The sequence below is a fragment of the Equus quagga genome, chromosome 7 (genome assembly GCF_021613505.1).
Source record: "Equus quagga isolate Etosha38 chromosome 7, UCLA_HA_Equagga_1.0, whole genome shotgun sequence".
NCBI classification, from domain to species: Eukaryota; Metazoa; Chordata; class Mammalia; order Perissodactyla; family Equidae; genus Equus; species Equus quagga.
In genome coordinates this window covers 68984166-69007739 of record NC_060273.1, presented here as the reverse complement: position 1 = coordinate 69007739, position 23574 = coordinate 68984166, and the positions used below count along the sequence as shown (strand labels likewise).

Here is a 23574-nt window from a genome sequence, read left to right as displayed (position 1 = left end):
CTTTATTTTCTTCCATTTGAATAGGCATGGATATGGTGATCTCTAGATACCCTTCCTGCCCAAAAGTTTTATTCAGGTTGTCATCAGAAACTGATAAACCTTGATGAGAAAGGATGGGCAATTGCGAGTCATCCATGATTACTGCCCCATGACCCTGCCTGTCTGTTAATCAGAGTGACTCCTAATCAGGAGATCAACGATCTACTGAGAGTCCCAAGAGAGGAACTGCAGAAGGGATCTGGGCAGCCACAATAATGACTCACTACCTCCTGAGGGGCTCTGCTGGGAAAGGCTGAAATGTTAGGTTCTCAGTTGAGTCTCGCTCCACCACCGTCTGTGTCTATGTCCTTGGACATGTTGTTTTATATTTATAAGCCTCGGTCACCTCAGATTTCCGGGACAATAAAGACTCACTCTGCCTACCTCACAAGGTCATTGAGATGATCAGAGGAGCTAAGACCTTAGAAAAGCACTTCATAAGCCGTAGCCTTTTTATCAAGCAAGGGAACAATCTAAATGTTTACCATTAGGGGAAGGATTAAACCAAACTATGGTATACATACACACTGGGGAACACCGTGAGCCTTAAAAAGTAATGAGGTACATCTCTATGTCCCAACGTCGAAAAAAATCGACAGACGTATTATTAGGTGAAAAAGGTAATTTCCAAAAAATTTCTAATTAACATACAAGAAAATAGAAAACAAAATATATATTTCCATTCACACATATATTCACGTGCACAGAGAGAAAAAGTCTGGAGGAACATTTACTAAGTATCTGATTGCTTCTTGGATAAAGAGTGGGAGGGAGGACGGCGCTATCAGAGGAGATTCTCTATATTGTTCCACAGTTTGCAATAAGCACACATTCATTTAAAACCTGTGTAAATAGAAATAAAGGAAGAACAGGTGGGGATTATTATTATTGTTGCTATTGTTACTATTACTACCACTACGACATCTATGACGACTACCTCCCCCACATCGAGTGGGTCCTCAGCCAGGCGTTGGGGCAGGTTTCGAGGCTGTACATCATGGCCTCTCCATAGTCCACGAAAGTCTTCTGCAGTCTGGGGAAAGGACAAGCAAGGAGTAACTTACAACACTTTTGTTAAAGGTACAATTTACTCCTGAAGTGAGTCATGATTATGCATTTGTGTGTTAACATGGAGCATTCTGGTAATTTTCTAGCAACAGTCTTAATGAGATATTTTATAACAGTATACTTTTAAAACTTTCAGGAGTCTGCCGTTTTTCTGTAGCTGCCTTTTTAAACACTAACGTTTAAGTGGATTTGTTTTTTAAAGTCAATGGTAGCTGTGCCTTGACTTAGGTCCGCAAACCAGGAGAGAGGGGCTGTGAAAGGTGTGAGGTGTGCGGGAGGAGGAGGAAGCAAGGGGAGGCGAGGTGCGTACAGCCAAACCATGGTTGTCGTTTCTGGACTCATTTGCCCGCCTTCCCACTGTGAGGGAGCTGGAACATTTGAGATGCCCGCCTCCGACGAGATCCCATGCAAAAGGTGATATTAGGCTCCTGCCCAGCACCCTGTAGGATGTGACACCCAAGTTCCAGCCTATCTTGTCCCCCTTCCCTAGGCAGCCCTTCCTGGGATGGGGTGTGGGGGGGTGGGAAGTCCCGTCGAGGAGCTGTCTATGAGTCAGCAGGGGCAGGGCAGGTTGCCGAGGGCCCGAATCCCCAGTTTTAACTGCACAACTGAGGAAAGCAGCTGGGAGAGAGCAAGGGCCCCAGGCTTGTCAGGGGACCAGAGTTGAAATGCCAGCATGCCCCTCAGATCGCTGGGAGACCTTGAGCAAGTCTCCTTCCGGGCCTCAGTTTTTTTTTCACACGCAGTCGCAGTGAGAGGTGGATGCGGAGATCCTTTGGGAATATGGCGCCATCTTGCTGTTTTTGTGATTACTCACTGTGCTTGGCATCTTAAACATGAATGAGGTCACATTGCATAGGACTGGCATATACATTAACGTGAGGGTTACAAATTCAACAGCGATGGGGAGCAGACAAGTGTCAGTAACAGGGTGAGAGGGGCTGGCTACTGAGAGAATGGAGACAGCGGCAAACCCTGGGGCACACGCCCTCTCTAGAAGGGGTGACTGGGACTCCGCTCCTGCGGAACGAGGAAGGGATGAAGCCCCGAGGTGCCAGATTGTCTGACTGGTGAGGAGAGGTGGAGATTTTCTTTTAATGCGAAATCTCCAGGTTTTAAGACATTGACTGAAAAACAAAACAAAAACAAAAACTGTGGGACATATGCGAAGGCCATAGTCAGCTCTCAGGCCATCATCTGTAACCTGTATATTAGAAAAAATGAAAAACAAGTCATCCAAAAAAAAAAAAAAAACAAACCCACGGAAAGGCTCTCGTGAATGGCATAGATGTCCCAAGGCTGCACGGTGATAGAATGGTCCCAGCAGGCATGAGGGAGGAGATTTGCAAAATGATTAAGGAGCGGAGTCAGACAGGGCTTCAAATACCAGCTCTGCCACTTCCCAGCTGGGTGACCCTGAGCAAGGCATTTAACTCATCTAAGCCTCAGTTTACTCATCTTTAAGATGGGAATGAAAATGGTGCCTACCATAAAAGTTTACTGTAAGGAGAAAAGAAAAGACGGCTCACAAAGCTCTCGCCATGTACCTGGCACAGTGTAATTGTGCAATAAATTTAATGGCTGGATGAGTAAAATGTTCTTTTCTTTCTGGAATTGTTTTTGCGTTGAAGTTTTGAACGTATAAACATTGAGTATTGTATATTTGCTCTATTAATGATTGAAGTCATTGTGAACTGTTTATTTCATTGCTAACTATGTTTTTTACTTTTACTAAATTGTCCCAAAAAGAGTTTCCCTGGAACAAATTATCCTTACAAAGTGTGTGCATTGAGTTGGGGGAGGATGGGAGGGGAGATAAGAGGAAAAGAACGACACCCTTAAGTGTCTTGCACACACGTGGAAGTTCATGGAGCGTGTTTGCATCTTTTATCACTTTCGATCTTCCCAGGTGTGGATACTTAGGGTCAGAGGGTGCAGGAACTTGACAAAGTCGTTCAGCTAGTTAGTTGCAGGGTTGGGCCTGGACCTAGGAGTTTCCAGCTTGGATTCCTTATCACCCCCTCCCCTGCCTCTATAGAAGTCAGGGCAGCAGGGACAGTGGCCTAGAGAAGCGTCCAACTAATCAGGTCATTGGTCAAAGGAAACTCCGCACACCCTCCAGTGGGGCCTGGCCCGGGGGTGAGAGAGAAGCAGGGCGCTCACCTCTGACTGAGGTGATGGGCACAGTTCAACAGGATGACCATGCAGTGCACGGTGAGGATCCCGATGGCCAGCAGGCTGATAGGGCCGACCTGGAGGGGGAAGGAGAGGAGCGGACACTGAGCCACAAACTGATGGCTCCCACAACCAGCCTTCTCCCAGCCTGGGTGCTGGGTCCCCTCTTGGAATAAAGCTGCCTCTGGGGTGAGAGCCCCTGAATGTCCTTGTGCGCTCAGATGCTCTGGGTTGAATGCCCTTTGTAGCATCACTGCAAAGTGGCTGCCCAACCTCTGCTAGGATACTTTGAGTGACGGTAAGCTCACCACCTCACCAGATAGCCCATGCCTTTCCTCATCTCCCTTGAATTCTCCCTTCTAGATCCCTCGCTCCTTTTTCACACCCCAGCCATCACTTCCTCCCAGATACTTGAAGACCGAGGTACCTCTTAGGACTTGGCTCTCTCCCTCCAGTACAGGGTTGGCACAGGGGCACTATTAACATTTTGGGCCAGATGGTGCTTTGTTGCGGGATCTGTCGTGTGCATTGTAGGCTGTTTAGCAGCATCTGTGCCCTCTACTCACCAGATGTCAATGGCCCTCCCTCCCCTGCTGAGTTGTGACAACCAAGAATGTCGCTAGACATTGTAAATGACTTCGGGGTGTGTGTGTGAAATTGTCCCCAGTTGAGAATCACTGCTCTAGTATGTCTAACTTGTCAATCTCTCTTTTATTTTTTTAAATAAAAATTATATATGTTTAAGGTGTACCCAGGATGATTGATATACGTATACATAATGAAATGATTACTACAGTCAAGCTAAAGAACATATCTTCTCCTCACATAGTTTCCATTTTTTTGTATATGCGATGAGATAAAAAACAGAGCTCATTATTTATCATAATCTCCCAGATGTGATCAGAAAGGCCTAAAGAGGGACTCCCTCACCTCCTTTGTGCTGGACACATGTGCCTTTATAGATGTGACCTGAGATAACATTATCTATCACAAGAAATAAATGAGAGATCAAGAGCATCGCTAGATTCCACTAGAATGTGGCCTCGATGGAGCAGACACTTTTTGTCTTGTTTACTTTTATATTCCCAGGGCCTAAGAACGCACAGGTAGGTGCTCAGTATTTATGTCTCAGATGAATCATGGTCAGAAGTTCTGGTGGGAGATGGAGGGTAAAGAAATCATCTAAAGATTCTTAGGAAGCAAAAACCCAAGGCTAAAAGAGCTATCTTAAGCAGTAAATACCACAGTGGCAAAGACACTTTGGCTGAGGGCTCTGTGGTAATAATAGTCTTCAGAAGTTCTAGAACCCTCAGGATTCCAAAGGGGAGAGTCTCGTCTCTGGGTTGGAACTGCTACAGATTGGAAGTCATTTCAGAAGAAGCCAGGGTCTTGATATGTCTTTGGAGATGGGGGCCACTTATGAGGCCTGGAGAGAAGGAGAAAGTAGCATTAACTAAATGGAAATCTCCTGTCTGGCACCAATTGAATTCAATAGACATGAACTGGGACTTCCTGTGTGCTGGTCTCTACAGCAGGCATTGTGGGGAGGTGTACAGAAAAATCAGAGTTCCTGCCCTCAGAGCTCTCAGGTAAGCGAGGCTTAAAAAATTAGTAGTCTCATCTTTGCAAGTGCTAAAGAATTCCAGATGAGCTAGATAGAAGTTCTAGAAAAACACCAGGTGAGGGTGGCATTAATTTTAATAGAGAATAGTCAAGATTTACTGAGGAGGCAGATTTCAAAAGACAGAAGCAAGGGAGAAGGGAGCAGCGTAGGAAAGAGATTGAGGTGGGATGGCACTGGGAGTGTCAGGGGACTGGTGAAGCCTTCGTCATCCTCATCTTCCAAGCCACTTTCTCACAATCAATCAGATGGTTTGAAATAGGAGCCACACACACTCGAATGCCTGCAAGGACCAACCAGGCTGCTGATGTAACGGAATAAAATAGGCTGGATATAATCCCAGGGGGTGGGGAGGACTGTGGCTAGATAGATTCTGTATCGGTATGTGAGTATGGTGGGTCTTTAAGAAGAATGGTGGGGTGGGGGGGATTGGATGAAGGTCGTCAAAAGATAGGAACTCTCAGTTATGCGAGTTATAGGTACTGGGGATGCGATGTACAACATGCTGACTATAACTGACACTGCTGTATGGTATATTTGAAAGTTGCAAAGAGTAGATCCTGAAAGTTCTCATTATGAGGAAGAAAAATATACTTTGTAACCATATGAGGAAATGGATGTTAACTAAACTTATTGTGGTAATCATTTCACAATACATGATTGTCAAGTCATTATATGGTATACCTTAAACTTATACAGAGTGGTATGTCATTTCTATTGCAGAGGGTACCCCCAAACTGTCCATTGATAAACACTGCGAAGGCCTTAGGGAGCCATGACCCCTTACCCCAAATGCGGAAACCTAGTTCCCATCTTACCAGTAAGCCGGCATTTTTGATGGCCAGGGGAAGCCCCAGGAGGCCTGTGCCGATGTTGCATTTCAATAAATGGATCAAGGTTTGCAGCATCCTGTCGGGACAGAGGAGGGAGACAAGAGGGTACGTTAGTGGATGGGAAAGGCGACCCTGTGCTCAGGCTCCTTCCAGCATCTCCAGCACCCTCTGTTGGGAAGAGAACAAAACCAGACCAAGTGGACTCCGGTTTAACTCTCCGTTCCCAGGATCTGTGCTGGAACGTCTGGTCCAGAGCTGGAACTGGTTCAGGTGACTCAACAGATGTTTCACACACACTAAGCTCTGAAACAGAAAGCTAACACAAATTGCTACCATTCTGGATAACTCCCTTACCAGTTTATTCATTAATTCATTAAATGATCTCATTCATGATTTATTCACTCAGTATTTATTGAGATGTACCACATGCCTGACATTTAGGTAGACAATGAAAAAATTAAAAACAACTGCCTCAATTTACAGAGTCTGTATCGGGGCCAGGTCATTTATTAATTCACTCACTAGAAAAAACAGTCTCTTACCACATATGGTGTATTTACCGGTTCTAGCTGACCCCTCACCCATTTACTCAATCACTCTTTGTTCTGAACTTATTCCATGCTATGCCTTGGATAAAACTTGTTAACAATGGCTACTGTACATACAGAGTGCTTTCGATGTGCCTGGCAGACTGCTAGGTGCAAGGGTTCTAAATGTTCTCCATCGCTGTGCTGGCAGCTCCTGTCCACCGTCAGTCCACCAGGGAGATGGGGGAGTGGGAAGGGGATCATGAGAAGAGAACCAAAAAGGAAGTGAAATGAAAAGCTGCGTGCAAGAGCGCTAACCCAGAGGCAGGAGCACCAGAGGCTGCGGTCTAGCTCTGCCATTAACCGACTTGTTTGGTCGTGACTTTGAGAAGCCCCTTAGCTGCTTACATCTTCTGTTTCTTCTTCTGCCTAAAAAAGAGAGGGAATAATTCTTGCCATGCCTCCCTCCCAGGGATGCGGTAAGAATCAACAGAGGTAATGACATGAGGAATCTTGAAATCACGAAGTCCTCTGCAGATGTGAGGCATCATCATCCTCACCATCACCATCACCCTCATCACCATCACCACCATCATGATCATCACCATCACCATCATCATCCTCACCATCATCCTCATCACCATCACCACCATCATGATCATCACCATCACCATCATCATCCTCACCATCATCCTCATCACCATCACCACCATCATGATCATCACGACTATCATCGTCAATCATAACCACCATTGATACCAGCCCTGATATCAGTTTCCCTACATTAAACCCACCATATATGGAGTTTAAACCAAAACACTTTTTCCCTGCTTACTCCCTGGCTTCCTGACTCCAGAGTCCGCTATCCACCATGGAAACAGACACAGCCAAAGATAAGCACCTAGATTCATTATCTCCTCCCTGAAAAGAGATCCAGGCTGGTGGGAAAGCTGCTGACCAGCAAGGTCACAGGCTCCCTCCTCTCTGCAAGTAGTCTCAAGGCCAAAGACAGGCTGGTGGGAAAGCTCCGACAAGCAAGGCCATGTGCTCCCCCTCCCCTACCTAAAACCCCAAATAAAAACCCTTCCTTTTAGCTTTTTGGGGAGTTTGGGATTTCAGTGTTAGCTGCCCTGTCTCCTTGCTTTGCACTGTGCAATAATAAACTTCCCACTCTCTTCCACTACACCCCATGTCAGAGATTGGCTTGCTGTGCAACGGGTGAGCGAACTCACTTCAGGTTCGATATCAATTTGGAGACCCAGATGGGACAATGTCCCAAGTGGACATCTCACCTGTGGCACACCGGCCTCTGGCTAAAGGCCTCTCTTGGAAGCTGTCCCACAGCTACCTGAGCTCCTTGTCTCAGGGACAGCCCCAAGCGACTGGCTGCTAACCAGACGTCAGTGGCCCACGGTGCTTTTGCTTTGGTGGTGGAAGAAACTAGGTTTAGGACTTAGGAAGACGTCTCTTGTAAGTAGCTGGTAGTCTTTGTTTTCATCTTTGTGTTAACCTTTTCCAACAGGACTGGCTGGAAACAATGGGTACCTGGCAGCCCTCTGGGCTCTGCTTGTTTTGAAGTCACGACGCCCGGGCCAGATTTTGGTAAGTCCCCTGGGTGTGCACAACCGAGGTCCCTTGTCCTTGCTCATTTGGGAATATCTGCGTAGCAGATCTTCATTTGTTGGGCACCTCCCAAGTGCAGGACATGGACTAAGCTGGGACTGGAAGCACTTTGATTTTTGGTTTTGGTCTTTGTTTTGGATTCCATTTGTGGCTGAGTGTTTTTGGGAAGCACGCTTGTTTGGTATTTGTTGTTGTTTGTCTGTTTGTCTTTCCTTTTAAAAGTGTTAACATGGGAGGTGCCACATCTATTCCACCTAAGAGCCCCTTGGGAAAAACTTTGGCTGATGGCCGACCTATAGCTATAAGCCAATGTCTGAAGAGGGATGATTTTCTTTTGTAACATCATGTGGCCACAATATTCTTTAGACTCCAGAGAGAGAAAAAAAAATGGCCAAACAATGGATCCTTAAGTTGGGAAGCTTTTTAGAGAGCTCTTATGATAAATAGCTGTTTTATTGGTACCTACGAAAAGACCAAATTAAAAGGAAACTATAATGACTAGTCTTAAGAACTTAATCAAACTTGGGGTCTCAGCTCCTCGTAGTCTTACAGATGCTAATGAAAACATTAAGTTAAAAAAGAGAAATCAGAAAGAGTCACAGGACTCATCCCAATGGGATAAAAATCTTTAGCTAGTTATTAAAAAGAAAAATGGGATAAGTGGAACAGACATAATGTTAAAACAAAGGTTTTAATAAAACACTGCCTAAGGTTGGATGGGCTAAAGGGACCCCCCATACGCTCCCCAACATTAAAGGACATCAGACAAACCTGTTCTGTTCACCCCAGTTTGAAAAAATTTAAAAGGTCAGGAGGCAGAAATCAGAGTGAAAAACCTGACCAGCAATTAATTGGGGCAACAGTTAGGCTACTAAGGTTAATAAAACTATAAAAATTAAAGTCTTTAAGCTAATATATGAAGAGGCTATGTCAGCTTTGCCTGGATATTTGCTTTACGAAGAAATGCTAAGTCTAACTGGGAACGCTTCCCCTATACAATGTTGCAAAATCAAAACTTGTTAATGGAATTCTGATGTAAGTTCTAATTAAAAGTATAAGAGTTAGTAAAACTAAGATAAAGTTTTATAAAAATTGGTATACTTAAATGGGCCAATTTCAGTTCACCCAAACTGATGTATGCAATTGGAAAAGCCAGCTGCAACTATGGGAAGCCTGTTTTAATCCTTTGAGGCTTCTAAATAGAATCAGAAATACTTTACTGCCTCTTTAAGAGAAAATAATTGAATAAGTAAACATGCCAGCAGCCAAAGCCCAATCTGCTGCTCTTGTCTACTCTCTCACTGAGCTTCCCAGAAAGCTGAGCTTCACTTCAATGCCCCCAAAATTCCTGATCTAAAATTAAAGAAGTAAAAATAAGTAAACTTTTGAGATAATTTGGAATTGTAGGGCCATTCTGGAGACCTCTGTTTCAGAAAAGAGAGGATTGAAAATCTCTCATAATGAAATTCAGTCTTTAACTAATATGCAAAACTTCTAAGAGACAGTTATTTAACATGATGTAAAATGATCTTTGATAAATAAAATCCTATCTACGTTTGCTCATTTAATTTAAAATAGACATGTCCTCAGAGTTGTCAGCCCTAGATGTGATGCAGTCATGCAGCCTGGGTTTACCGGTCAAGTGAACTCATGTGATCTGTGCTGATTATCAGCAAAACTAATAACTCGGTATAATAGCTAATTTTGTTCAAGGTCTCCTGAGATTTTTGTAGATGATCTAAATATAATTGATAAAGACAGGTAAACTAAATAAATGTAAAAAGGGATAAAAGTTTTTGGTAAAACTTTTTAAAGATACTTATATGTATTATGGTGTATGTACTTAAAGCAACTTAAAATGATGGTTAACTGCTTTAACATCACATGAAGTTTTCAAGAGTAATTTAAACATAATTGTTAAAACTGGGTAACAGTTTTAAGTACAATAATTATGTGTTATAGTCTGCATGCTTAAAAAACAGCTTCCAAAATCTTTTTGGAAACTTAAACTCTATAGCTTTACTAAGTTAAGTTAAATAATAAAAGTTTATTGAGTATCTAGGTCATTTCCACGTAAGATAAAATATTAAAGATTAACTACTATGCATATATGTCTCCCTTTGGTTGCTTATATGAAAGAAACTAAATAGTTCTTAGGTTTATTGATAAACGTTTTATGTATGCTGAGAAATTTTCAATGAGAAAACATGTCTAAAAGGTCTGTATACAAGGAAAGTAAAATATATGTTTTCAGTAAAAAGATATAAAGAATGGAAATATTTTTGTTTCTTGAGTTAAGAAAGATAAATTTGTCCTAAAGCACTGGGACAAATTCTGAATGTAAAAAAAAGTAACGAAAGGCTTGTAAAAGTAAAGCTTTAGAGAGTTTTATGTATGGTCAAGTTGGCTAAGATTAAAGTAAACCCAATTAAGTAAATAAATTTCTATGTCAAGAGTAAACTGGTACCAAATTAAAACTTGGTTTCCTCTTTCTTGAAAGGATAATTTTCTTAAACTTTTAATCTGCTCTTGATAAAAAGACTATGGAAAGGTTTTTTTTGACTATTGTAACTCTTTTTCCCCTTGACTGTTTCTGTGGTCACTTTGAATGGATACCTGAACATGGTTTCGCAGTGAGCTTTGTTTCCTATCTGCACAAGTGGCTTAAAGATATTAATATTTTTGACAAGCTCCCCCCCACACACAAAAATATTCAAATAAATAAAAAAGCTTTCTTTGGACCTGGAAGAAGAGTGAAAGTTTCTCTGGGGGATTTTCAGAGGGCCACTGAAACTTCTCAGAGAAATTTGCTGTCTTCTTATAAGAAAAAATGCTAAACGAATTAGGCTTGTTTGGTATGTTAAATTACATGGGAAGCGTTGGCAAATAAGTAACGATAAATTTTCTTAAATGGTATTGTGTGAATGAGTGTTACTGATATAAGCATTTTAAAAATTATCTAAAATTCTGATCTGTTCTGATTGTCAGCCATGATTCTGGTTATTATCTGAAAATGTTGTCCATCACAGAGATGGTTGAAAGTCTTTGTAAATTGCCACTTTTAGATGTTTTGTTATTTAGAGACAGTTGTTTGATGTTTTTGCAAATGTGTTTCATCTTCAGAAAAATTCATGAAAAGCATTCTGGTGCTTCCTCTAGAGTGCAGGTTCTAATAAATGTTCATACCGAAAAACCTAAACTGGGTAGAAATTACAGGACTCTAACAGAAAAGCTCATGACCTCATAAAACTGCTGACAGAAGATTAAGATCAAGAACCAATCACACAGGACAGAATAAACTGATGAGGATGATTATAATTGTTATAGCTTTTTGATTAAGATCTTGCTGATTTTTGATGTTTGGGGTTTTTTTTTTCAGTTTTAAGAAAAGCTTTTTCTTTATTCTCTTAAGGAACTATGATTTATAGCAATTTGTAAACAAAATTGAAGCATTTGTCTTTTTCTCCCTATCTCAGCCCTCCAAAATGTAAAAAAACTCCTGACGAGTGAGTATTCTTATTCTCACAGCAATATGGTTGTTTGCATAAGGTCAATAAGAATCTATTCTTCTTATAACAGGACACAATTGAAAACTCTGGTTATAATGCCAAGGCTTTGACTGGAATGTCATACTTGAGAGAAACATAGACTTAGATATGATAAGACAGCTTTTGAGGAATGAAGCTTGACATTCTGGAATAAACCCACTTGGAAATATTGGCCTGTTACTGTGCTTATGGGTTCAGTAACCTGGTAAGGTTGAGCAAAGAATGTTGCTCCCTCTGGCAGATACAAGGAACCTCAATATTTTGGGGACCTCGTCAAGAGAGGAATTTACCCAAATCTGTAGGTACAGCTGGCAGAATCTACTGACAGATCCTTTACTTGGCTTTCCTGGCTTCGAGAGGCCTTTAAAGTTCAACCTGAAATTCCTTACAAGGTTCCAGCAAAGCGAATTTAAAGAAGCCTGTATGATCAATGACTATTCTTGCTGTACTTATGTAAATAATTATGCCAAATTTATTAAAACTAGACTTATTTTGCAAGCCAGTTCGTCTTAATTTGGCTATGTCTAGTGAAATTGAGGGTGATTTTAGAGAGAAAAAAATTACGTTTCAATGGAAGCTATAATACACATTTGTGAATATTGGATTTTGGTTCTTTCAATGGTCTTTAAGATTTTTGTTACATTTGTTAACCAGACTGGATCCTGGATTCTTCTAGTCTCCTGAAATATCTGGCTACAAACCTCTAAACTAACGTTTTCCGTTTTTTCCATTATTTTCATTCAAAATAATTAAAATCTGAATCTGCCCTTTTTCCTGAAGCCTTGCAAACTGAAGCTGAAGGACCTAATATAAACTTAAGAGAGATTCATGTCTGCTGCTGGGTGAGCCTCTCAGAAAGCTACCTGAGTGCCCGATAACACCATCAGAGACATTTCAAACTGGGAAAGATGCTTCAACCCTGACTTCCAGGAATCTTGATTGTTTGCCCGCTGGGCTCAAGAACTAGTTTACAATTTGCTCCAACCATTAACCTTCTTTTCCTCTTTTGTTTCTCTAGAAAAACTTCTTATTAAATACCTGTTTACTTACTTACATGATACAGGCCTAACTTCGGGAGCCCAATTGCATCACTGCCTTATTAAAAGGCTGGTTCAATGAGATAGAACAACCTACGCCCCATTTCAGCAGGAAGTAGCTAGATCAGTCACTGCCCCAAAACCGTCAAGATTGAGGGATGGACATAAAATAGGGGGGAGTTGATACCGACCCTGATATCAGTTTACCCACATTAAACCCAGCATATATGGGGTTAAAACCAAAACACTCATTCCCTGCTTACTCTCTGGCTTTCTGGCTCCAGAATCCACTATCCTCCATGGAGACAGACACCATCAAGGACAAGCACCTGGATTATCTCCTCCCCACAAAGAGATCCAGGCTGGTGGGAAAGCTGCTGACCAGCAAGGTCACAGGCTCCCTCCTCTCTGCAAGTGTTTCAAGGCCAAAGACAGGCTGGTGGGAAAGCTCCAACAAGCAAGGCCATATGCTCCCCCTCCCCTACCTAAAACCCCAAATAAAAACCCTTCCTTTTAGCTTTTTGGGGAGTTTGGGATTTCAGTGTTAGCTGCCCTCTCTCCTTGCTCAGTGCTGTGCAATTATAAAATTCCTACTTCTTCCACTACACCCGGTGTCAGAGATTGGCTTGCTGTGCAACAGGTGAGTGAACTCACTTCAGGTTCAATATCACCACCACTACCACCTTTGCTTTGGTTTTAACCTGTTAGAAAGAGTCTCCTTGAAGAGGAAGCTGAGCTGAGAGAAGAAAAGCCAGCAAGGGCTGGTTTAAGCAGACAGAGGTGCCCCCTCTTTCTGGAATGACAGGATACCTCCAGGAGGCCATTGGAGGGACCCCTTGTGCAGTGTTTGAACTGTCAGGGGGCAGCCGGGAAAGCAGAAATAAACCCATCAAAGTCACACAGGGGCTCCCACAGAGACGGTGCTCATGTCTCCAGGTCTTTGTTCCATTGGCTAGGGAGTCAGGGCTGTGTCAGGCTTCTACATTTCGATGCTGACCAGGAAGAGGATTGGGTCCAGAGAACAGGGTGGCCCTTAGGACCTCCGTGACTTCCCGCATCTCTGTTAGTTCAGTCTATTCACCTAAGGTTGTGGGCACCCGTCATTCCCTTCACTCCCATGAGGTAACTTTTATTTCTTGAAAACTGCAATTGGAAAATATGTGAAGGCAAAAAAAAAAAAGATCTAATTTTTTTTTTTTGTCAGTTCTTTGGTAGTAATTTCTCCAAAAGAAATTGCTCTTTCTTTCCCCTTCCTGCCCTCCATCCCTCACTTCTTTCCTACGGCAGCTTCTTGCCCCTCTTGAATCAGATCTCTTGTGAAAGGTGACACAAGGCTTTGGAGAAACTGTTGCGTCTTAGCTAACAGCATCATAGATCAGAGCTTGGAGAGTAAGAGGCATGTTGGGAGCTCTCTGGGGACTTTAAAAAAACTTAGCTTTATATTTTTCCTTTGAAAAACAATACACTGCCATTATAGAAGGAAATACTGAAATTCCACCAGTTAGAAATAACCACTTTTAACGTTTTGATTAACATTCCTCTGGGCATCCCTATTCGCTTTTAAATGCACACAATTTTATGCCAGGAGAACCATTCTAATACTCTATCCTAAACTACTTCTCTTTATGAACAATGTGTCCTGCACACTTTACCACATCCATGGATTTCTTTCATGACTTGTAATGTCTGTATTGTATTCTACTGTATGTCTGTACCATAACTTTATTTAAATAATCTCTTATTGTTTCTGAATTGTCAGTATTATAACCAGTGTTTCAAGAAAATTATTACACATACCTGTGTTATTATCTCATTAGGAAAAATTCCTAGAAGTGGTATTATTGATCCAAGGATATATTTATTTATATTTAATTATACTTTAAAAAAATCTCTAAGTAATATAGAATGAAACTCAAAAGGTAAAACAAAAACAAGAACCAAAAACCTTATGTAGTGAGTATAAATTTCTCTTCTGTCTGCTTCTCAGTCTCCCAATTCTTTTACCAGAAGCTGCCACTACTGTCAGTTGTGTGTGTGTGTGTATGTACTTTCAAAGAAAGCGTATTTGCGTATTTTACATAAATATGTGTTAGGATTTGACTACATGATAACATTGCCATCTAGAAAGATCCCAGTTTAATTCTTCCCAAAAGGAAATGAGAGAGGGCATTTCCTTACATCCTTATCAACACTGGGCATTGTCATTTACAATCTCACTATGCCCATGGCTATTATCTGATCTGATTACTAGATACTAATCTGACTGGCAATAAAGTGCTAAGAAAAAGTTCCATGTGTCTGAGTTTATGGCAGGAAAAGTAAGGATATGGGGCTTGGAGGTGACCTTTTGTTTCCTGGATGGCTTTGTAGGAGAGAGAGAGAATATGAGTGACAGCAGATGCAGATGGAGAGGAAAGCAGACTGGAACTGTGGAAGAAAGAGCAGCCAGCCTAAGACAGAAATTGTTCCTGGGATTGAGAAGCTCATGTTGGGCACGGCTACTCCATCTGGGTTCTTTGCAAAACTGGGAAACAGGTGTGATACCCAGAGCCACACGGATCAGCCTTCTGAGATTCTGCAGGTTTCATTCTGCGTCCGTGCGTCTCCTGTTCAGTGGGGATAAATGTACTAAGAAGAGAAAACTAGGAAGGCAGCAGCACCTGACCTCAGACCTGGAAGGGCAGAGCAGCCACTTACGTTAGTCGGTTGGCTTCCTCAGCAGGACGGACATTCTCTGAAGTGGTGGTGCTGCTACTCTCTGAGGGGGACTTGGACCCATCATCCAAGGAGTCGGGCTCACTGTTGTAGTCCCTTCCAAGCAATGACGTCTTCAACATGGTAGGTGCGGCGGCTCAAGGTCAAGGCCTGTCACAGCCTTGAGCCCAGCCTCTCATGGGTTTTTCTCCAGAGAAACCAGGGCCACAGGCCTGAGGGGCTGGCTGCTGACTCCCGAGGGTGGTTGGTCCTGGCTGAAGCCCACAGCGTGTGACTCCGTGAAGCGCTGGGGCAGGGGAGCCGATGTTCACTCTGCCTCACCTGGCTTTGGGGGACTTACGAGAGTCTCATCTCAGGAAGATGCCCCGTGCCCTTGAGATTGCTCGGCCACACGCCAGGACTCGCCTGGGCTGTCAGCCCCTCCCAGCTTAGCCCTTAGCGCTGGAGGGCCAAGTGCGACTGGGAGGAAGAAGGCACCATTGGACTGGAGGTCTGGTGCCCAGATGTGGGGCCAGGCTCAGCGCTCATCTGTCTTGGTCAGGGAGGAAACCAGAGCTACCTCACAATGGAGGCTGCCTGGCCAATAAGGCGCTCCGGGATCCCAGGGGCAGGTGTGGCCCAGCAGAGGGTAAGCCGGCTACCACCTTCCCCGGATGCTGGTGGAGAGGGGCTTTTAAAGCCCAGTTCAAATGCCACCTACTTGAAATTTCTGTGGTGGAAGGGTGTGTGGACTGCCATCTATTTGGAAGGGAGTGTAAGTAAACTTTTAAAAAAATCACTTATTCAAAAAATACTTATTAAGCACCTAATATATACTAGGCAGTGTTCTCCATGCTGGGAATACATTAGGATAGAAAACCTATTATAATCTCTGCCCTCATGGAACTGACAATCTAGTGAAGAGCCTGACAATAAACGAGACAATATATCAAGTATATGTTAGTTGGTAATAAGTACAACAGAGAAAATTAATGCAGGAAAGGGGAATGGGGAGTGCTGGCTTGGGAGGGGGGGCTTGCAACTTTAGATTGGGTGGTCAGAGAAGGCCTCATTAAGGAAGTGGCATTTGGATAAAAAGCTGAACGAAATGAGGGAGCATGCCTCATGTATGTCTTGAGTAAGAAACTTAAAGCAGAGGGAACAGTAAGTGCAAAGGTCCTGAGGCAGGAAGGTGCCTGGGCTATTTTGAGAATGGTAATAAGGCCATGTGGCTGGCTCCAAGTGCACAAAGTAAAGGGAGAGGAGTAGAGTAGACTTATGTCTGGTTTGCCCAGGACTGTTTTGTGCTGGTTTGTGCTTATTACCCTGGCATAATTATTAATAGTGCCTCTTTTCAGTATCAAAAGTTTCCTGGTTTGGGTGATAAATTACATGGTCACACCAGAGACACAATGAATGTAAGTGGAAGTAATGGAAGAGGGATGGAATGGGGTGGGCAGGAACTTGTAGGCAACTGAAATGCTTTTGGTTTTACTCTGAGAGAGGTGGGGGATCATGGAGGGTTCTGAGCAGAGAAGGGACATGACTTGCATTTTAACAGGAGCTTTCTGGCCATTTTGTTGGGAGCAGACTGGAAGGCTGGGGCATGAACGCAGAGAGATAATTAGGAGGCTCTTGCAAGAATCCAGAAGGCTATTGCCATGACCCAGGTGACAGTCCACAGTGGTGTGGACCAGGGTGGTAGCTAAGGAGGTGGTGAGAAGTGACTGAATTCTGGGTATTTTTAAAAGGTAAAGCCAAAGGCTCGTGCTGATGGACTTGACGTGGGATGTAAAAGAAAGAGAGGGGTCATGGAGGATCCCAGTGTTCTTGGCGTGAGTGAGAGGAAGGATGGGATCGGCATCATCGAAGTCTAGCCTTAAAGAGGACTTTGCAGAGCCAGCCCAGGCACACTGTGTGTCCACTGTATGTTTATTTGGCAAGGTCTGCACAGCTACTTACAAAGATTCCTGGCGGCCAAAGTGCTCCCCATGCCAAGTCTTAGCCCCAACACAGAATTGACTCCAGGAGCCTCTCCTTCCTCTGACGCCCTGAGGACTTTTTCTCAAGTTGAAAATAATTTCCCTCCCCCATTGCGTTTATCCACTGCTGTAAGACTCACTAGTGAAAGCCTACACTGCTTGAGGCGCTGCGGACTCAGCAATGAAGACAAGCCAAGGTCCCCTTCCCAAGGCGTCTGCGCTCTAGTAGGAAGTAGGAGGATGGCAATAAACAAGTAAATACGCAGGCAGTGATAGATTCTGATGAATGCTGTGCTCGTTTTAAAACAAAGCAAAACAAAACTCAAAACTGCAGAAAGAAGAAAGCGACACTCACCACCATCCAGAAAGAAGAGCTGGGCACATTTTGGTGCGCTTTTTCCACGACGTCGTGTGAGCACTGGCACACTTCCTACCACCAACTTAATCTGTAAATCAGCTTTTTAAAATATTGTGGTAAAATAGACATAACATAAAATTTACCATTGTAACCATTTTTAAGTGTGTGGTTCAGTCGTGTTAAATACATGCACATTGTCGTACAGCCAATCTCCAGAACCTCCAAACCCAGTAAAAGACTCCCCATTCCCCTCCCCCAGCACCCCCCATTCTACTTTATGTTTTTAAGGATCTGACCACTCTCGGTACCTCATAAAACTGCAATCATGCATTGTCTGACTTTTTGTGACTGGCGTAGTTCACTTAGCATAATGTCCTGAAGGTTTATCCGTGTTGTAGCATGTGTCAGAATTTCTTCCCTTTTTAAGCCTGAATAATATTCCATTGTACATATGTACCACATTTTGTGTATTCATTTATCTGTCAATGGACACTTGGATTGCTTCCACCTTTTGGTTATTGTGAATAACACTGCTGTGAACACGGGTGTGCAAATATCTCTTTGAAATGATAATACAACTCTTTCACTTAATATATGTTATACAGGGGCTGGCCCTGTGGCCTAGTGGTTAAGCTCAGCGTTCGCCACTTCGGCAGCCCAGGTTTGCTTCCTGGGTGTGGACCTACACCACTTGTCAGCGGCCATGCTGTGGCAGCATCCCACGTACAAAATAGAGGAAGATTAGCACAGATGTTAGCTCAGGGCAAATCTTCTTCAGCAAAATAAATAAATAAATAAAAATATGTTATACATATATTCACTTCACAAAACTTAAAAAGAAATAATTTTTAATGATTAGTGAGTGTTTTATTTGTAAAGTGGGGTTTATTGAGGTGTAATTTACATCCAGAAAAACTCACCCTTTTGAAGTTTACAGTTCAACAATTTTTGACAAATGTGTACAGTCTTGTAACTAACGTACAATCTACATAACATTTCCATCACTCCAAAAAGCTCCCTGTGCCCCTTTGTAGTCAACCTTCTCCAACGTCCAGCCCCTGGCAATGGTTGATGTGTTCCATCCCTATGATTTAGCCCCTTCCGGAATGTTACATAAATACAATCATATAATATGTAGGCTTTTAAGTCTAGCATCACTCAGCATAATGCTTTTAAGCTTCATCCATGTTGTTGGATGCATCCATAGTTTGTTCCTTTTTATGGCTGAGTAGTATTCCATTGTATGGATGTACCATAATGTGCTTATTCATTCATCTGTTGATGGACATTTGGATTATTTTCAGTTTTGGGTAATTATGAATAAAAGTGCTGTAAACACTCATGTACGGAACTTTGTGCAGCCAAATGTTTTTATTTCTCTGGTAAAGATTTAGGAGTAGGATTACTTGTGTATTTTTATGTTTATAAGAAACCACCAAACTGTTTTCCAAAGTGGCTGTACTATTTTGCATTCCCACCAGCAATTTTTGAGAGTTCCAGTTGCTTCGTTGAATAGATTTCTTCTTGTGCCTTATTTTATTTAGTAAGCCCTTACTATTGGATATAGAGGACATGCCCAATTTTTCAGTTTTATAGACAACCTTGTGATGAGCAGCCTTATAAATATGGCTTTGAGCATTTATTTGATTGTTGCCTTGCAATGAAGTCTTAGAATAGAATTGTTGGGTCAAATAATATTCTTATGTTCAGTTTTGATTCATATTGCCCTCTGGAAAAGTTGGTACCAAATACATAACCACCAAAAAAATTGAGTGTCAGTTTCTCCACATTCTGGCAGTGCCAGTTTTTATTAATCTTTAAAATATTTAGTAATGTGGTAAGTAAAAATGACTTGTTGCTTTAATTTCTAATTCTTTAGTTATGATTGAAGATGAGCATCTTCTGTAATTTGGACATTTGCATTTGTTCTCTTGTGAATTGCCTGCTTGAGGTTTTGTCTATTTTTCTATTTTGTTTAAGGGGGGATTATTAAGGTGTATGTGTTTGCATTTAGGTATTTACCCCTTGTCTTCATTTAGTCTGCAAATATTTATTCACTCATTTACTTTTGTCTGTTTTTATCTGTTGTTTTTTGGTGAGGGAAATTTGCCCTGAGCTAACATCTGTGCCAATCGCCCTTTATTTTGTATGTGGGCTGCTGCCACAGCATGGCCGCTGACAAGTGGTATATGTCCGCGCCTGGGAACCGAACCCAGGCTGCCGAAGTGGAGCATGCTGAGCTTAACCACTAGGCCACAGGGCCAGCCCCTGTGTAACATATATTAAGTGAAAGAGTTGTATTATCATTTCAAAGAGATATTTGCACACCCGTATTCACAGCAGTGTTATTCACAATAGCCAAAAGGTGGAAGCAATCCAAGTGTCCATTGACAGATAAATGAATACACAAAATGTGGTATATATGTACAATGGAATATTATTCAGGCTTAAAAAGGGAAGAAATTCTGACACATGCTACAACACGGATAAACCTTCAGAACGTTATGCTAAGTGAACTACGCCAGTCCCAAAAAGACAGACAATGCATGATTGCAGTTTTATGAAGTTTAATAAGTTTGGTGGTGTAGGTCTCCGCCTAGGAACCAAACCTGGGCTGCTGAAGCAGAGTGTGCCGAACTTAACCACTAGGCCATGGGGCCAGCCCCCTGTCTGTTCTTTTTAAATGCAAAATTTTAAATATGTTTGGATTCAGTTACTTAATCTTTTTCACTTTGGTTTTTTATTTCATACCAAAAGGTCTTTACTACTTCAATGGTATAAAATAATTTCTTGTTATGTCATATTTTTAAATGGTTGTTCATTTATTGCCTTTAAATATTTAACTTTTAATGTTTCATAGAATCCTGACTCTGCCACTTATTAGCTGTGTGGTTTGGCCAAGTCACTTAACCTTTCTGTGCCTTATCTGTAAAGGGGTATAGTAGTAACACTAATGTCAGAGGAGTGTTAGGAAGATTGAATGAGTTAATATGTGGACAGCATTTAGAACAGTTCTTGGCATCTGATAAGCAGCCAATGCATTGTTACTACTGCTGTTGTTAATCTGTTAATGGCTAACTAGTTTCCCCAGCATCACTTATTGAGTAATCTATCCTTTTCCCATTTTATTTGAAAGATTCCCGTCAACATATAATAAAATTCTTGTGCATGCTTAGATCTGCTTTCGTGTTGTCTTTTTCTACTGATAAGTCTTTTCTAATGCTAGTGCCAAATTTTTTTAATTATACGATATATTTAATATCTAATAGGAAAGGTCCACTCTCCTTATCTTTTTCATAATTTTCCTTTATCCCCCCTACATTAATTCTTCTAGATGAACTTAAGAATCTGCCAAATTCTTCCCCCACCCCAGGAAATCCAGTTGGGCATTTTATTGAGATTAAGTTAGACTGACAGATTTAATTGGGCCAAATGACCAGACTTACAAGATAGTTTTCCATCTAAAGCACGTGTTCTGACTCTACTTATGCAAGTCTGGATTTTTGCCTCTCAGTCGACTTTTATTTTCTTCATGTACATACAGCACATTTAAAGAATTTGTACTTAGGTGCTTTTGTTTTCTATCGCTGTGTTTTGTTTTCTCTTTCTGCCTCCCCATTTTATTTTTTCATCATGATTAGCATGTAGGAAAGATACGATTTTGCAGATTTTGTTACTGCCCACCTCACTGGCTCCTTCTGTGTCTAAAAGCGCGCCGTGGGTTCTCCTGAGCTTCCCAGGTAATGGCACCGCAAATAATATTCCTTCTTTCTTTCCAAAATTTATACCTCACGTTATTCTTTGTGTTGTTAACATAGTGACATCAAACATCCTTTTCTAATTTCACCCTTGGCTGAAACTGCTTTTAGTGTTTCCCTGTTAACTATGGTGCTGCCTCTGAGATTGCTTTCTCCCTCCTCCTCAGATCATGTTAACTTTCTTACATGTTTATAATATGAAGAGTTTCCTTTGGAAGTTAAAAATTGCATCCCGAGATTCTACTGATGCTTTTTTCAGAACCTATCAATGACCGGTGTTTCTTGCCCGATCTCAGATGCTATCCACGGTGATGGATTTATTAACGTCGAATCATTTTGCGTTTCATAGGGAAAGCTCCGTGGTGTATTGTTCTTTTCATATGCTGCCAGATTCTATTCGCTATTTTTTAGTATATTTTTTATATACAGGAGCTTGTATTTATATTTATTTGGTCATGGTTTTTGTGTGTACTGTGTCAGATTTTGGTATCAGCCCCAGGACACCTTTGTAGAAAAAGTAGGGGAGACGTTCTTCGCTCCTTATGCCTGGAAGTTTCAATAGCATCTGGCAGGACTGCAGGGTGGCGAGGAAACCCTGCTTTGCTCCTGATCCATCAGACAGTGCCCACAAACCCCTTCTTCACTTCATGTCTAACTTCTTATTCATAAAGAGACGCTGCTGGGTTTTTAATTTTTAAAAATGTGTAACTTTCCGAACACATTTTTCTGATTTTTCGCTTTAACTGTCACCATTCACAGGTCCCTCTTAGGCTCTACAAAGCAGTGAGGGGTGTTGGTGCATAAATGTTTGAGTCCTGAACCCATCTGTCGCTACATTTGTCGTCCGCAGGTTACTTAATATCTCTGCACCTGTTTCCCTATATGAAAATGAGGACAATGACGGCATATACCTCACAGGGTCATTGTAAGGATTGAAGGAGAGAATCCCACGCAAAACACTCAGTGCTCACTTAGGGAAAGAAGGAGGGATTTTCAACGATCCTTGATTCAAGAGCAAACTTCAAAAGTTAAAGAATCAGTAAGTTAAATGGCGGGAAGGCAGTGTGCGTGTTTGTAAAAACCAGTACCAAACAATTAAAAAATTTTAATATTCCCACCACTCAAACACAATTCTAGCAGCTGGGATTCTTTAGAATTGCTGACAATTACTAATGAGTCTCCCCAGCTTGCTTTTATTGGTTACATTAATGTTGCAAAATTTATTTTTTTCTTTCCAAGATTTAACTGTAGCCAGATTGGTCTAAATGATAAGATTAACCTGATCGTCTTACACAGTAAGGAGAATGAGTGTGACCATCCTTTGATGACAGAGAAGGCAATCTTAAACTTAGCAAGGATGGGTGGGTAATGATGGAGCAGGGTGGGAGAGACAAGTTCAGAGAGAGGATGACGGCTTTGCTGTGGCTCTGAACCAATCAGTGGCAGTCCTTTGGGTCCACCGATGAAACAGAGAAGTGCAGGGTGGAAATGATGAGCCACCCCGCTGACCAGGTAGGCTGTGGACCACTGCACAGGTGATGGGTGTCCCATCTCCCAGCAGGTCCTCTGCAGACTAGGGATCTGGGTTCGGTCAGCTGGCCCTTTCCCCACCTGAAAGGGGTCTGTGCTCACGAAGGACCTTCTAGAAGTCTACTAGGTAGAAAGCAAAACACAAAAGGAGCAGATCAGGATTTGGGAATCAGGGCAGACACTCCCCACATCTTCCCTAGGCGGCACAGGGAGGACGATGGTTGAAAATAAACAGAAAGGGCTTTTTCAAATATTCTCTGAAAACTGAGGCTGAAAGAAGCACAGGTCCCTCCCATAAACCAGAGAGTCCCCTGGGACTACAGATCTGCCTATAATGTCTGCTCGGTTATCTAGGGGCATCTTCCCAATTTTAGGGGGCAGGGAGGGAGCAAACACCACCAGGAAGGTTGAAGCTGTGTCTCAGGTTCACCGGCTGCCAGCCAAGGTCAGACATGAGAAAAGACACTGGAATGTCAGGGCAGCAGGACTGAGTGGAAGGAGGGCCAGATGCAGTGTTGAGAGATCCAAGTTCTATGCAAAATCTGACTCCATGGCACCACCTGTGCAAAGTCATCCTTAGCGCTCCAGAGCAGTCAGTGTTCCCCTGCCCTTATAAGGACCCATGACGGCATCAACTTAGTTGATTACCTGTCATTCTTCCCCAGTGGACAGTAGACCAGCTTCTGGAGGGCAGGGATTCTTTTCTCACTCACCTGTATATCTCCTTTAGAGTGATGTATCAGTTAGCTTTTGCTGCATAAAAATTCCCACACCTTTTGAC

The 23574-nt window shown here is 42.3% G+C and overlaps 1 protein-coding gene across 1 annotated transcript in view; it reads right to left on the bottom strand.

Moving 5' to 3' along the window:
* SLC36A3 (solute carrier family 36 member 3) overlaps nt 1-15308 on the bottom strand; it is a 34235-nt gene extending 18927 nt beyond the window's left edge. Inside the window, exons 1-4 of the mRNA XM_046667773.1 lie at nt 15169-15308; nt 5722-5812; nt 3271-3359; nt 977-1072 (exon numbers count right to left, since the gene is read on the bottom strand). Coding sequence (XP_046523729.1) covers nt 977-1072; nt 3271-3359; nt 5722-5812; nt 15169-15308 — 416 coding nt within the window. The remainder of the gene's footprint in view (nt 1-976; nt 1073-3270; nt 3360-5721; nt 5813-15168) is intronic.
* Between the last annotated feature and the right edge of the window lie 8266 nt (nt 15309-23574).